Below are 13,726 nucleotides of genomic sequence, written 5' to 3' on the forward strand. Positions count from 1 at the left end.
AGTTCCACCTTACCTCCAGCCCTTTGTGGTCTTTGTTTTTAGGGTTAAGTGCTTGACACACTTAGAACCTGAGTGTGTTGTGTCGTGAACAAAGATTGCAGGGTACATTTTGGCTCTCAGGAAGTTAAAACTCTGTGACTAGAGCTCTGATGCTGATTGGAACTACGCCTTTAGTCAGCTGAAGGGCCCTTGTAAGGGAGGTGCTTTGATTGGACCACTTGAGCAAGGAGAATGAATGCCTTTTAGTATATGTCATTTTCCCAGCGGGCACAGTTAAGGACTGAGGGCTTTAGACTCTGGGGCATTTCTGGCTCTCCCCAACTCACCTTTCCAGGTTCTTTCTGCTTGACTGACTTCCAGGATATTCACACCTGCTCTAGTTTCTAAAGTCATTCTGGTACAAATGGTCCACAGTAGTTCTGATTGACAATTATTCCATCAGTTCTGGTGCGGGTCCTGGATCTCTCTCACTGTTCTTGGGAACCTTGCTGTTAGTTGAAAGTGATGGATGGGATATCTTTCTATCTCTCTTTTTCTCTCATAACACTTTAAAAAAATAAAAGCTTTTTCTACACCATTTGAAGATAGGTTGAAAATCATTACAACAAGAGTCACAGCTGACTTATGTTTGCATTAGATATGACGTGAAAGACTTCTACAAACTCCACAATCCTGTGCATGTGTCTTCCCTCGAGCTACTCTCCTCTGATTTGGACGTCTTCCTTTGCACTGAACTTCCATAACCCTGCATTCCTTTCTTGTGAATTCTGTTGAACTGTAAGCAGGTACTTTGTCAGAGTCTAGTGAGAGAAAGAGGTCATAAATGAATACAGACTGAGATGGTTAGGTTGTGTGCAACCTGTGTAGCTTCTCTTTTTCTTCAGATTCATAGAAGAGTCACCTGACTTTGTTTAGTCTCTAAATTGAGGTATTTTCTCAGAGTAGAGCGCATATGAATGGCATTTCTCATTACTGCACTGAAAATTCTTCCTTGCCAGCCACTCCGAACTTGGGACCCAAGACAGAGCCAAGTCATTTCTATTTACACCTCCACATGATGCCTGTGACTTATTAGGCAAGTCATGGAGAGGTTGAGATTCTTGGTCTTCTTTCCTGGGAAAGGTTCCACCATGGGTTTTTGGGGCCTGCGTGTTCCAAAGGTCTCATGACAGTTTCTTCTAAAGGCCTAGGAGTTTTGTTGTGAGACTCCTATGGGGTTCTCAGGGGATAAGCCAGTAACTCTGAGGAACTGAGGTGTGGAGTATTGATTAAATCATTCTCCCACCTCTATCTCAGTGCTGGATTATACAATTCATGCATTGCTTAACAATGGGGATATATTCTGGGAATTGTGTTAGGTGATTCTGTCATTGTGTAAATATCATAGAGCTTATTTATATAAATCTAGATAATATAGCCTACTACAGTACAGTATGGTACAGTACTGAATGCTATAGACAATTTAATGAAATGGTAAATATTTATGTGTCTAAATGTAGGAAAGACAGTAAAAATATGATAGAAAAGATAAAAAAATGGTACATTTGCATAGGGCACTTATCATGAATGGAGGTTGTAGGACTGGAGGTTGTTTTGGATGAGTCAGTCAGCTTAAAACACAAACATGTTGTATAGCTGTGAAAAAATATTTTCATTTTTTATATCCTTATTCTGTAAACTTTTTAAAATTTTAAAAATATGTGGCCCATTGTTTTCCTCATGTGGTGTGTGATGATATATAAGGGAAATAACCTGTAATTGTGAAAAGAGCAACATGTGTGTGTTGGGTGGGGGAATAAGAAGTAAGTTCTATATGGACTCTGCCAGTGTGCTATTTAACTGGCACTGGGGATTATCATCTGAAATTAAAGCCTTGGTTTCTTCACGTTGGTTTTAATTAGTCTTTTAAAGATAGAGGCCCATGGGGGTGTTAAAAGGCAGCGGTGTATGCAACTCTTGAAGTAGTGTATACCATATTGTGTGACAGCAAAAATGTATTCCTAGAAGCCCTGGCATGAGGGTCCCCAGTTTTAATCAGATTATCAGCAGTTGGTGTATCAAATTGTAGTGCAAAGTTACCATTACTTGAATGCCATGTTTATAGTATGATAATTTATTATATTGATTTATAATTGATATAAGAAAAAAATTTTTGAAAAAGCATTTGAATTATGCCTTTGTTGTGCTGCAGGAATATATTTCCCAATTTCTTAAGGCTGCATGCAAAGATTAGGGGTATAGGACGATCATTTTCCAAATAAATTGGCCCAAGTGTTTCTCTATATTCATCGACCCCCTTCTTTCTTTATTTATTTGTATTTTAATATGTTTTTAGTTGTAGATGGACATAATACTTTTATTTATTTATTTTTATGTGGTGCTGAGGATTGAACCCAGTGCCTCACACATGCTAGGCAAGCACTCTACTACTGAGCTATACACGAGCTGTATTAAAAAACTAGATTTATTTATACATGAAAGTAGAATCTATTTTGACATATTATACATACATGGAGTTTAACTTCCCATTCTTGTGGTTGTACATGATGTGAAATCACACATATATGTATATGTGTTCATACATGACCTAGGGAAGTAATGTCTGATTCGTGCTACTGTCTTTTTAAAATATTATTTTAGTTGTCAATGAATCTTTTATTTTATTTATTTTTATGTGGTGCTGAGTATCCAACCTAGGGCCTCACACATGCCAGGCAAGTGCTCTACCACTGAGCCACAACCCCAACCCCCATGCTACTGTCTACTATTCCCATCTCCCTTCCTTCCCTTCATTCCCCTTTGCCTAATCCAAAGTACTTCTATTCTTCTCCCCCCCCCCTATTGTGTTAGCATCTGCATATCTGAGAGAACATTTGGCCTTTGTTTTTTTGGGATTGGCTTATGTCACTTAGCATGATAGTCTCCAGTTCCATCCATTTATCAGCAAATACCATAATTTCAATCTTCTTTTAAGGCTGATACTCCATCGTGTATATGTACCACATTTTCTTTATCCATTCATCTGTTGAAGGGCATCTGGGTTGGTTCCATAGTTTAGCTATTGTGAATTGAGTTGCTATAAACATTGATGTGACTGTGTCACTATAGTATGCTGATTTTAAGTCCTTTGGGTGTATTTCAAGGAGTGGAATAACTGGATCAAATGGTGATTCCATTCCAAGTTTTCTGAGGAATCTCCATACTGCTTTCCAGAGTGGTTGCACCAATTTGCAGTCCACCAGCAATGTATGAGTGTGCCTTTACCCTCACATCCTCCCCAACATTAATTGTTACTTGTATTCTTGATAATTGCCATTCTGACTGGAGTGAGATGGAATCTCAGTGTAGTTTTAATTTGCACTTCTCTAATTGCCAGAGATGTTGAACATTTTTTCATATATTTTTTGACGATTTGTATTTCTTCTGTAAAGTGGTTGTTCAGTTCCTTTGCCCATTTATTGATTGGGTTATTTTGTGTGTGTGTGTGTGTGTTAAGTTTTTTGAGTTCTTTGAATATCCTGGAGATTAATGCTCTATCAGAGGTGCAGGTAGCAAAGATTTTCTCTCATTCTGTAGGTGCTCTGTTCAGTTCTTGATTGTTTCCTTTGCTGTGAAGAAGCTTTTTAGTTTGATACCATTTCATTTGTTGATTCTTGATTTTGCTTCTTGGGCTTTAGGAGTCTTATCGAGGAAGTCAGTTCCTAAGTAGATATGATGGAGAGTTGGGCTTACTTTTTCTTCTAGTACGCACAGGGTCTCTGGTCTAATGCCTACGTCCTTGATTCACTTTGAGTTGAGTTTTGTGCAAGGTGAGAGATAGGGTTCAATTTCATTTTGCTACATATGAATTTCCAGTTTTCCTAGCCTCATTTGTTGAAGAGGCTGTAATTTCTCCAATATATATTTATGGCACCTTTGTCATCAACTCCCTTCTTTACTATCACCATTGATTCTGCATTCAGAAATGGTGAATGGTAGTGTCTGGCTTATCTAAATTTCTGGTTTTTTTCTCTTTGATCTTTAGAGGAGACTTTGGAAGAACCTGTCTTCCTGGAATAATAATATCTAAAGTTTCCGAGGACTTGTCAGTATACTAGGAATGCCCCTAAAGGTTTAATATGTGGTTACATTCTTTATTCCCATGACAGTCCTATGGGATAGATACTATTATTATCCCCATTTTACAAAGGAGGAAACTGAGGCTTCATGAGGTTAGATAACTTACCCAAAGTCACTCAGCTAATAAGCAACCTGGTCAGGCTGAGCCTCTTTACTCTGTGGCTTCTCACATGGGCAGATGTGATGGTCTTCATCATTCTTCAGAAATGGCAATTAGGGTGACAAAACAAAAATTCCTGTGTATGTGTGGTCACTCAAATATGTGAGATTGGTCACATAGCTCCTGTCAGTTTGTGGTAAGTATTCAAAATGTTTAGCCATTCAGAGTCAGAACCCATTTCTTATGTTGGATGCATTTACCGCACTTATTAGATTTGCTGAGTAAAGTATCGAGGGTACTTTTTTCCACTTTTTCAGTTAATGGTAGCAATGGAAAGGATTAGCATTTTTTTCCAGTACGTCCTTTAAAAACACATATATTCAGCTGAAGAATGCTAGTTTATGAGATGGCAGAATAAAGAAATACATAACCTAATTTTCTTCAGTAAAAGATTTGAAACTATAGAAAATACATAAAATGAAATAGTGACAAAATTGAAAATATAAATTATATTCTGAGAAAATGCAAATTAGAAGTTTAAGATCAAGATTAATTTATGTACAAAAGTATAGAAATGAAAAACCTGTGAAAAGATAAAATCAAAACAAGTAAGATATAGCCTCATTAGCCATGTGATTGAAGAATAAACATGAAACCAAAACCCAAAACCCTCCAGCAAGCATTTTGATCTTGGTGAACCAGCAAGGATTGTGTCACAGCTAAATGAGGTGACCGTATAGCTAAGGAGTTAAATTAGCTATTGAAAAAGTGTTCTTACATGTGTGTTCATTGCAGTTAGTTGGCTTAGTGGAAGATCAAGGATTTATCCTAACAGTAGTATCAAAACTACATGTAGCCTCTTGCTGGGTGCAGTGGCTCATGCCTATATTCCCAGTCACTCAGGAGGCTGAGACAGGAGGATGGTAAATTGAAAGGCAGTCTTAGCAATTTAGCGAGACTGTCTTTAAATAAAATATTTCAAAAGGGCTGGGTATGTGGCTCAGTGGTTAAGCACCCCTGGGTTCGATCCCTGGTACCAACCAACCAACCAGCCAAACAAACAAAAACTACATGTAGAGCCAGGCATGGTGATGCACACCTGTAATCCCAGTGACTTGGGATGCTGAGTCAGGAAGATCATAAGTTGGAGGCCAGCCTTGGCAATTTAGTGAGACCCTGTCTCAAAACATAGAATATAAAGGGCTGGGGATGTACCTCAGTGGATAGAGCATCCCTGGGTTCAAACTCCAGTATCCCCAAAACAAAACAAAACAAAAAAACCTACATGTAGATTTTACAAAATATTTTTTCTGACAGACTTTCTTTGAATGTTGTAATACAGAAGAAAAGTTTGTAGTATCTTGGGCTCTAAAGAAAAGTAAAAATACACTATACTTTTTGTCTTGTCTTTTCTCCTTCCTCCCTCCCTCCTTTTTTTTTTTCTTTCTTTCTTGTCATTATTCCTGTATTGGGTGGTGAGAATTTACTAGTAACTTGAGCTAGAATGAATGACAGTATCTGGGGGTTTTTAAAAATATTTTTTTAGTTGTCAGTGGACCTTTATTTTATTTGTTTCACTTATGCTGTGCTGAGAATCAAACCCAGTGCCTCACACATGCTAGGCAAGCACTCTACCACTGAGCCACAACCCCAGCCCTATCTGGGGCTCTTGACCTCTTTAATGCCTTGCCTTCTTCAAATGTGCTCTCACAAACCAGTTTGTTAATCCTGATGTATGTCCGTTACCCCTGACCTGATAGTGTGGTTAGGAGTCAACACTTAAGTAATAATGAAACAAAATCAATTTAAAGAATTTAGGCACTTTTGGTATATACCTTTTATTTTATTCCCACAGGAATCTAGGTAATTTCTTCACAAGTCCAATAAGTACTTTGAGTCTGCAAGGGATTAATTCAGTGTTCAAAGATGAATGATTTACAATCGGGTTTATCTTTATTGAGGAAATATGTGTGATAATAAAGAACAAAAGAAATGTTCAAAATTAATTTACTCAGTTGTTTACCAAATCAATTCTGGTCTTCTGAAGCCAATAAAATTGAAAGAGCAAGATTATATCCTCTCAATCTGGTTCACACCCTTTATTTATTTTTGTAGATAATTATGTAATTTCCTTTGCTCTCAAGAAACGTTTATTCTAGTGGGCTGGGGTTGTAGCTCAGTGGTAGGGTGCTTGCCTAGCATGTGTGAGGCACTGAGTTTGATTCTCAGCACATATAAATAAATAAATAAAGGTCCATCAACAACTAAAAAAAAAGAAATGTTTATTCTAGTTGGAGAGATGATATATGGAGTACTCTTAAAAGCAAATATGTATATACTTATGAAACAATTACAGATTCCTCTAAGACAGTATATACTACGGATGCGATATAGCCAGATACTCTGGAGGAGTTGTAGGTCTTTGAGATTGCCAGAGAAGAAGCCCTGGAACATACTTTAACTATGTTTTATCTTGTTTTACAGGCTTTGTGCCTTGAGCAAAGGGCTGCTTATTCCTGGCAGAGGACTGACTCAAGGATCCCAGGACCCTGGGAAACAGGGAATCTTCCACATTCATGAAGGTAAGCATGGGTGTTGACCTTTTATGCTTATGTGGAAGAAACCCTATTTTACTTTTATTTGAATGGTGTAAAGGATGCTGGTTTGGGGCTAATGAGGCATGCATATTAAAGGTAGATGTTTCATAAACATCTCATTTTTAAAATGACTAGAATAGCTGCATAATAACTTTGGGTAGAAATCACATTTAGAATTTGAGTTGTTGTTTCTGGGAGCCTTGAGGAATGAATTCTTTTACTTAAGTGATTTCTACTTACTGTATGTAAGGCCTGAAGGCATGGAAGAAGCATAGAAGAGATCTAATGCATTATTAAGAGATGGATTCATTAGTCGTACCAACTAATGATTCCTAGTCCATAGTTTTCTCAGAGGGGCCCTATTTATCCAAGCTTAATTGAAGTTAATTTCACTTACTAATATGATCTGCCAACTATGGGTTACCTTTATCAGTTTAAGAATCTTCGTTATAGTTAAAATTGTGGCTTCTTTAAAGGGTCCAAGTAAATATGTGTGTATACATATATATGTAAATAAAACTTGAAATTCTACTTTTCTTCCTGACCCTCAGTACCTGCCTCTCTTCTTACTGCCTAAACTTGTAAGAATCATTTCATGTCAGTGAGCATCATTTCTCTGTACTATTGGGATATTATATGTCCCTTCTTTTATTTAGGAACTTAGGAGGAAAAAAATCAAAATGACTTATTTACTAATGATCATTTTTTGCCATTCTTTATGATTTAACTATAATTCAAGTGTGCACCAAATTTGTGGTGTATATACAATTGTTTGACAGAAAACAATGCATTTTTCATGAAAGTTAAAGTTCATGTGAATCTAACCATATTTGGTTTTGATCATTTAGTTATTGAAGGACCAAGGATAGTGTTAAGTTAATTTTCCATAACTGGAATATATATTTTGGAATGCTAGAAAAAACTCATGAACTTAACATATGAAATATGATAGGTTTTTTTTTTTTTAGTTTTGAATTACTGCTGATTATCTAATTGATTTTCCCTTTATCCATATAGCACGTTCACCTGTACATGTGAATCATGGTGTGTGTGGTAATTAGTATCAACTTTTCTGTTAAGCTCTTACATTTTGTTTTAAGCTAATTCACTCTTGCACAGTGGGCATTAACTAAAATTAAATTGCATTCTTAACCTTTACCTTGTTTTACATCTTTGCTTATGTCTTTGCTTTTCTGGCTTAACTGTTCTAACAGTATATAAATGTGTATATATATGTATATATAATGTGTGTGTATATATATATATATATATATATATATTTCAGATATGGATATTACTATTGGTTCCTGAATCAAATAATTTGGTGTAATACTGCCTATAAGAGGATGGGTGGGAATCCTGTTCAAACTATCTCCATCTTAATGGAACTTGACTCCTGACACAGATAAAAACCCATTGGATGAATGTTCATTTATATAAACTCCAATGATTAGCACAAAGGTATTCTTATTTGAATTAAGAAGACAGTATAGGGGTTGGGGATATAGCTCAGTTGGTAGAGTGCTTGCCTAGCATGCATAAGGCCCTGGGTTCAATCCCCAGCACCACCAAAAAAAAAAAAAAGAAGACAGTATAGTTGTTTCAGGTTTTCAGGGAGCAGAGGCATGATCCCTTCTCTGAGCTGTTAGGATATTAAATGGGAATTTATAAATCTTGAAGTATTGAGGGCATGGATTACTTTTCATAGTTCTTACGTGCATTGCCATAATCCACTTCGCATATTTCTTTGTTTCATAGACTAACCTCTTCTTCTTTTTTTTTTTTTTCTTTTTTTGGTACTGGGGATTGAACTCAGAGGAACTCTACCACTGAGCCACATCCCCAGCCCTATTTTGTATTTTATTTAGAGACAGAGTCTCACTGAGTTGCTTAGCACCTTGCTTTTGCTGAGGCTGGCTTTTGAACTCACGATCCTCCTGCCTCAGCCTCCCGAGCCAATGGGATTACAGGCATGCACCACTGCACCTGGCTAACCTCTTCATTTTTGTTTTAGTTCGAGATAAGCTGCGGGAGATAGTAGGAGCATCTACAAATTGGAGGTATGTACTCCTGTGTTCGTTCATTCTTTCATCCAAAGGTTACACTATATTGGGCTCAGTTGATAGTTCTATTGTAGGGATGGGAAACCCTGCATTTGAAGATGGGGTGAGAGGCTTTTTAAATAGGGAAAAGATTAACATTTTAGCACAATGATAAGTTGATGCAACATTGTCATAAAAAATTGCATTTATTCATTTTTCAAGGTGCCTTCAGGTACATTAGCTCACTGATTCTCATAACAAAATTTTTGACATGCTTATGGAACATCTTCCTCTTCCTTTTTGGACACATGATGAAACTGAAACTCAGAAAATCAGGGTTTGGAACTCAAACCCAAGTCTTTTGTGTTTTCTGTTTCATGCAAACTGTTTCCTATATTACTTCTTCTACGTTCACAATTAACCAGGTTTCCATATTATCTTTCTCTTTCGTTCAGTATTTCCCTGCTGTGAAATAGAATCATGTCCCTCTGGGTGCATAGATTTTTTTTTTTTTGGTACCAGAGATTGAACCCAGGGATACTCGACCACTGAGCCACATCCCCAGCCCTATTTTGTACTTTATTTAGAGACAGGGTCTCACTGAACTGCTTAGTGCCTTGCTTTTGCTGAGGCTGGCTTTGAACTCGTTATCCTCCTGCCTCAGCCTCCCAAGCCATGGGGATTTTAGGCATGCAACACAGTGCCTGGCCTGGGTGCATAGAATTTTGAAGCTAAAATAAGGTAAAAAAGAAAAAGCACAAGTGATCACTAGATATAGAATAATCTATTGTTGGCATGGAAATTACCAAATGAAATATATTTATTTATATTTTTTACATTTATTTATTTATTTAGGTATTGGTGATTGAATCCAGGAGCCCTTTTTATTTTTTATTTTGAGATGGGGTCTCACTAAGTTGCTTAGGGCCTCACTAAGTTGCTGAGGCTGGCCTTGGACTAGTGATCCTCCTGCCTCAGCCTCTCCAGTGACTGGGATTATAGGCATGCACACTGTACCTGGCATGACATATTTAAAAAATTTCAATATGAAAATTTTCAATTTACTGAAAAGTAGAAGGAATGAATACTCACTCTCTGGATTCAATACTTGTTAACATTTTGGCAAATTTGCCAATATACATATATTGACTGACACTTCACCATGCATCTCCAATAAATAAGTACATTTTCTTTAAAACAAAATCAGCCTTTATGTATCTCCAACAAATAAGACATCCTCTTATGTAATGAAACAGACAGTAATTCCCTAGTAGCATATTAATCATCCACATTCAGATTTCCTCAACTTTATTTTCCCCTAATCCTGAACAAATGACAGTTATTTCCCCCATTTTCCCCCTTTTGTGTGACTTTAAAAAGACCAAGCCATTTGTCTTGAGAATGCTCCATCTTCTGGATTTATCTGGTATCATTTAACTTGTTTCTCTATCTTCCAAATTTTTTGTAGGTTAAATATTTCTGGCAATAATACTTCATAAGTTAAGCTTAGAAAGACATCTTAGTTAATAATATTGTGACTATTTCAGTTCTCTATCCCTTTGTTTCTCTTTACTTTTCCTCCTAAATCTTTTCTTCTGTTTCTCCCTTTTGTCTCCTTTTCATGTTATTTTCCTCTTTATCTTTTGTTCTGTCTTTCATACTTCCTTTGGATGTAGTCTATTTTTCCTCCTCGGTCTCCCGTAAAATTGAAGTGGGGAGAGAGAGAGGGAGGGAGGGAAGAAGAGAGAAAGAAAGCCAGCCAGCCAGCCAGCTGGGGCACAGAGAATCAGAATTGTCAAGGTGAGAAATAGCAATATGGAGTTCAGGGACCAGGCTATTCTTTATCTCACATATAAACTATTGTGTCCATCTCTGTGTATTTTAAATTTAATTTAAATATTCTTTTAATAAACTTTTGGATTAAGGTGAATATATGATCCATTCAAATATATCTATATCACTTCTAAGTATGTTTTCCTTATCTACAAGTATAAGAAATGTTACCAGAAAATTTTAATTTCACCAGGTGGTGAGTGGAAAGGGAGGGAAGGAAGTGATGAAGTAGGTCCAGTCTCCTTCTGTCCTCCTTTGATGGTATCTGACTAGCCTGGATATCACTGGAATTGTGGGATAGTGCTGTTCTTGTTTTATAAAGTTTCATCTTTTCTTCTCAGAGACCATGTGAGAGCTATGGAGGAAAGGAAGTTACTTCATAGTTTTTTGGCTAAGTCACAGGAAGAACTACCACCTAGGAGAATGAAGGACAGTTATATTGAAGTTCTCTTACCTTTGGGTAGTGAACCTGAATTACGAGAGAAATATTTGACTGTTCAAAACACTGTAAGGTAACATGGTGTATTTTTATTTGTTTTTATTTTTATTTCCTTTCTTTATAATTATTTTGAGATAAAATTCACATGTCAATACAATTCACCTATATAAACTGTGTAATTCTGTGGTTTTGGGTATATTGAGAGAGTTGTGTAACCATTACCACAATCAATTTTAGAATCAATTTTCATTGCCCCAAAGTGCATTATTTATTTTTAAAGGGAATAATCATGATTTTTATTTAATTCATAGTTTGCTTTATTTTACAGATTTGGGAGAATTCTTGAGGATCTTGACAGCTTAGGAGGTACTGGTACTATTTTAGTATTTCTTTCTCTCTTTGTTTCTGTTTTCTATTTCTTTTTTCCTTTTTTTACAGTATTGGGGGATTGAACCCAGGACCTCATGCATGCTAAGCAAGCATTCTTCCACTGAGCTATATTATACCCTTTAAAAAAATTTTTTTTGAGATAGGGTTTCATTAAATGGCTGGCCTTGAACTTGGGATCCTCCTGCCTCAGCCTCCTGGGTAGCTGGGATTAAAGGTGTGTGCCATAACTTTTGATTTATTTAGTATTTCTAGTATATACTTTTAGTTATACACTGGATCCTGTGACTATAAAGGGCCTTTTTAACTTTTATTTTATTTTATTTTATTTTTGTGCATGTGTATGTATGGTACTAGGGATTGAACTTGGGTATTCTGCCACCAAGTTACAGTCCTTTAAATAAATTGTTTTTTAAATTTGAAACAGGGTTTCACTAAGTTGCCCAGGCTGGCCTTGAGCTTGCAATCCTCCTGCCCAGCCTCCTGAGTTGCTGGTATTACAGACATGTGTCACCATACCCAGCTATTTTATTCTTTTCTTTTAGACTGTTCTACATCACATGCTTTATTTGGGCTTAAAAACTTATAATTTTATTCTAAACACTTGGTTGACATACATTTTGATGCGTATAGTTAAGACTATACAGAATACACAAACCAAAGCTGTTTGAATAATACATAGGTTTTTCCAAAGCTTGTGTTTCATAAAGAATACAGAGAAAGAAAAAATAACCACACATTCAGTATCTCACAACTTCTAAAAATAAAACTACGGAGATGTTAAATATAAACAAATCAAACAACACACAAATCATCAACCTTGAAAGAAAAATTACAGGCCAGCATCAGCCATTCTTTGAAGAACTAAAATTATTAAAGAAAATCCAAATTTATTACAAAGCTAATTGTGAGTGTACTAATGTGTAAAATAAGCAGTATAATTCTACATTAACAATTTTTTCCACAACCTACAGTAATCTAATTAGTCATTCCTAATCCTTTCAAGTATGAACTTTACTACTGTCTTTAATAAATGATAGCCTACATACAAGGTAAAATGACATATAATTTCATTACATTCAAAATACTATAAAAGTCAATGTTAAACTATCTCATAAAGATATATGTAAAGGCCTTTTTAAAAAAACAAGGCTATTTGAATATAATAAAACTAGTTTTCCAAGATTCAAGTAACAAAATGGTTATATAAATGCACACATTATACTCCCTAAGTAAAAATCACCAAATCAAAGATCACAAAAATATTACCAAAAAATCCCTTTCTGGAAAGAATTGGAAAAATCATTTGCTGTCATTGTCCCTATGTCCTGACCTCCCTTTACTTGTTTGACTGTTGTGTTTTGGCTTCTGCTCCTCCATGCCATTGAAACTGCTCTTGCTAAGCTCACTATTAGACCCCCTTTTTTTTGGGGGGGGTGCTGGGCATCGAACCCAGAGCCTTGTGCTTGCAAGGCAAGCACTCAACCAACTGAGCTATCTCCCCAGCCCCCACTATTAGACCCCTTATTGCACAATCTAGTAGATACATTTCAGGACTTTCCTGATCACTTTCTGATTTCTAATATTGTCCCACTTTCCTTGGGCTCTGGAGACATTTTCTCTGGCTGATGCTTCCCAGTCATTTTTGTAGTTTTCTTTTTCTGAATTTATCCCTTAAATGTCAGTTATACCCAGGGTTTTGTCTTCTTTCCTTTTTGGGGGGTTGACTTTGCACATTCTTTCTTTTTAAACTGCATTTTCTTTATTTTGCATACTTTAATTTCAGAATAATATAAAGAACTACAGAAAACACAATACACAAGATACAACCCTGCTGTCAAATTAGGGAGGGGATGGGAGCTTGAGGCCCTTGTTTCCTGCATTAGACACAAAGACAGGAGAAAACCATTAGAACATCAATCAGCAGAGGAAGCCAGGTAGGACAGGGCCATTCAAGGCTACAGTAGGAGCCATGGGGACACTATACAGAGGGCACAGATTTCTCAGGCAACTTCTAATCTACTTCCATGCAAGATGCCTCCTTATCACCCTCACATTCTTTATAAATAATCTCATTACTCCCAGTACTTCAGTTGCTATCATTATAGTAAATACTTGTTAAATTTCATTTCTTGGCCTGCTTTTCTGAGGTGCAATTTGTCCTCCTGCCTACTGGGTATCTTCATTTAGATGTGCTCTTAGGCTTCTC

The 13,726-nt window shown here is 36.4% G+C and overlaps 1 protein-coding gene and 1 non-coding gene across 3 annotated transcripts in view; both read left to right on the forward strand.

The window, feature by feature from the left end:
- The window catches only part of Acot9 (acyl-CoA thioesterase 9), a 34,632-nt gene that overhangs the window by 549 nt on the left and 20,357 nt on the right, over positions 1-13,726 (forward strand). Inside the window, exons 2-6 of one of the 2 annotated variants that reach the window (XM_047536374.1) lie at positions 6,704-6,801; positions 7,834-7,860; positions 8,831-8,876; positions 11,033-11,203; positions 11,459-11,496. In XM_047536374.1, coding sequence (XP_047392330.1) covers positions 6,704-6,801; positions 7,834-7,860; positions 8,831-8,876; positions 11,033-11,203; positions 11,459-11,496 — 380 coding nt within the window. The remainder of the gene's footprint in view (positions 1-6,703; positions 6,802-7,833; positions 7,861-8,830; positions 8,877-11,032; positions 11,204-11,458; positions 11,497-13,726) is intronic. The other variant, XM_047536375.1, reaches the window with a different exon arrangement.
- Positions 8,315-8,387, forward strand: Trnaa-agc (transfer RNA alanine (anticodon AGC)). Its single transcript has one exon. It is a non-coding gene; the product is annotated as a tRNA-Ala (tRNA).

This window comes from Sciurus carolinensis, chromosome X (genome assembly GCF_902686445.1).
Source record: "Sciurus carolinensis chromosome X, mSciCar1.2, whole genome shotgun sequence".
In the NCBI taxonomy this organism is placed as follows: domain Eukaryota; kingdom Metazoa; phylum Chordata; class Mammalia; order Rodentia; family Sciuridae; genus Sciurus; species Sciurus carolinensis.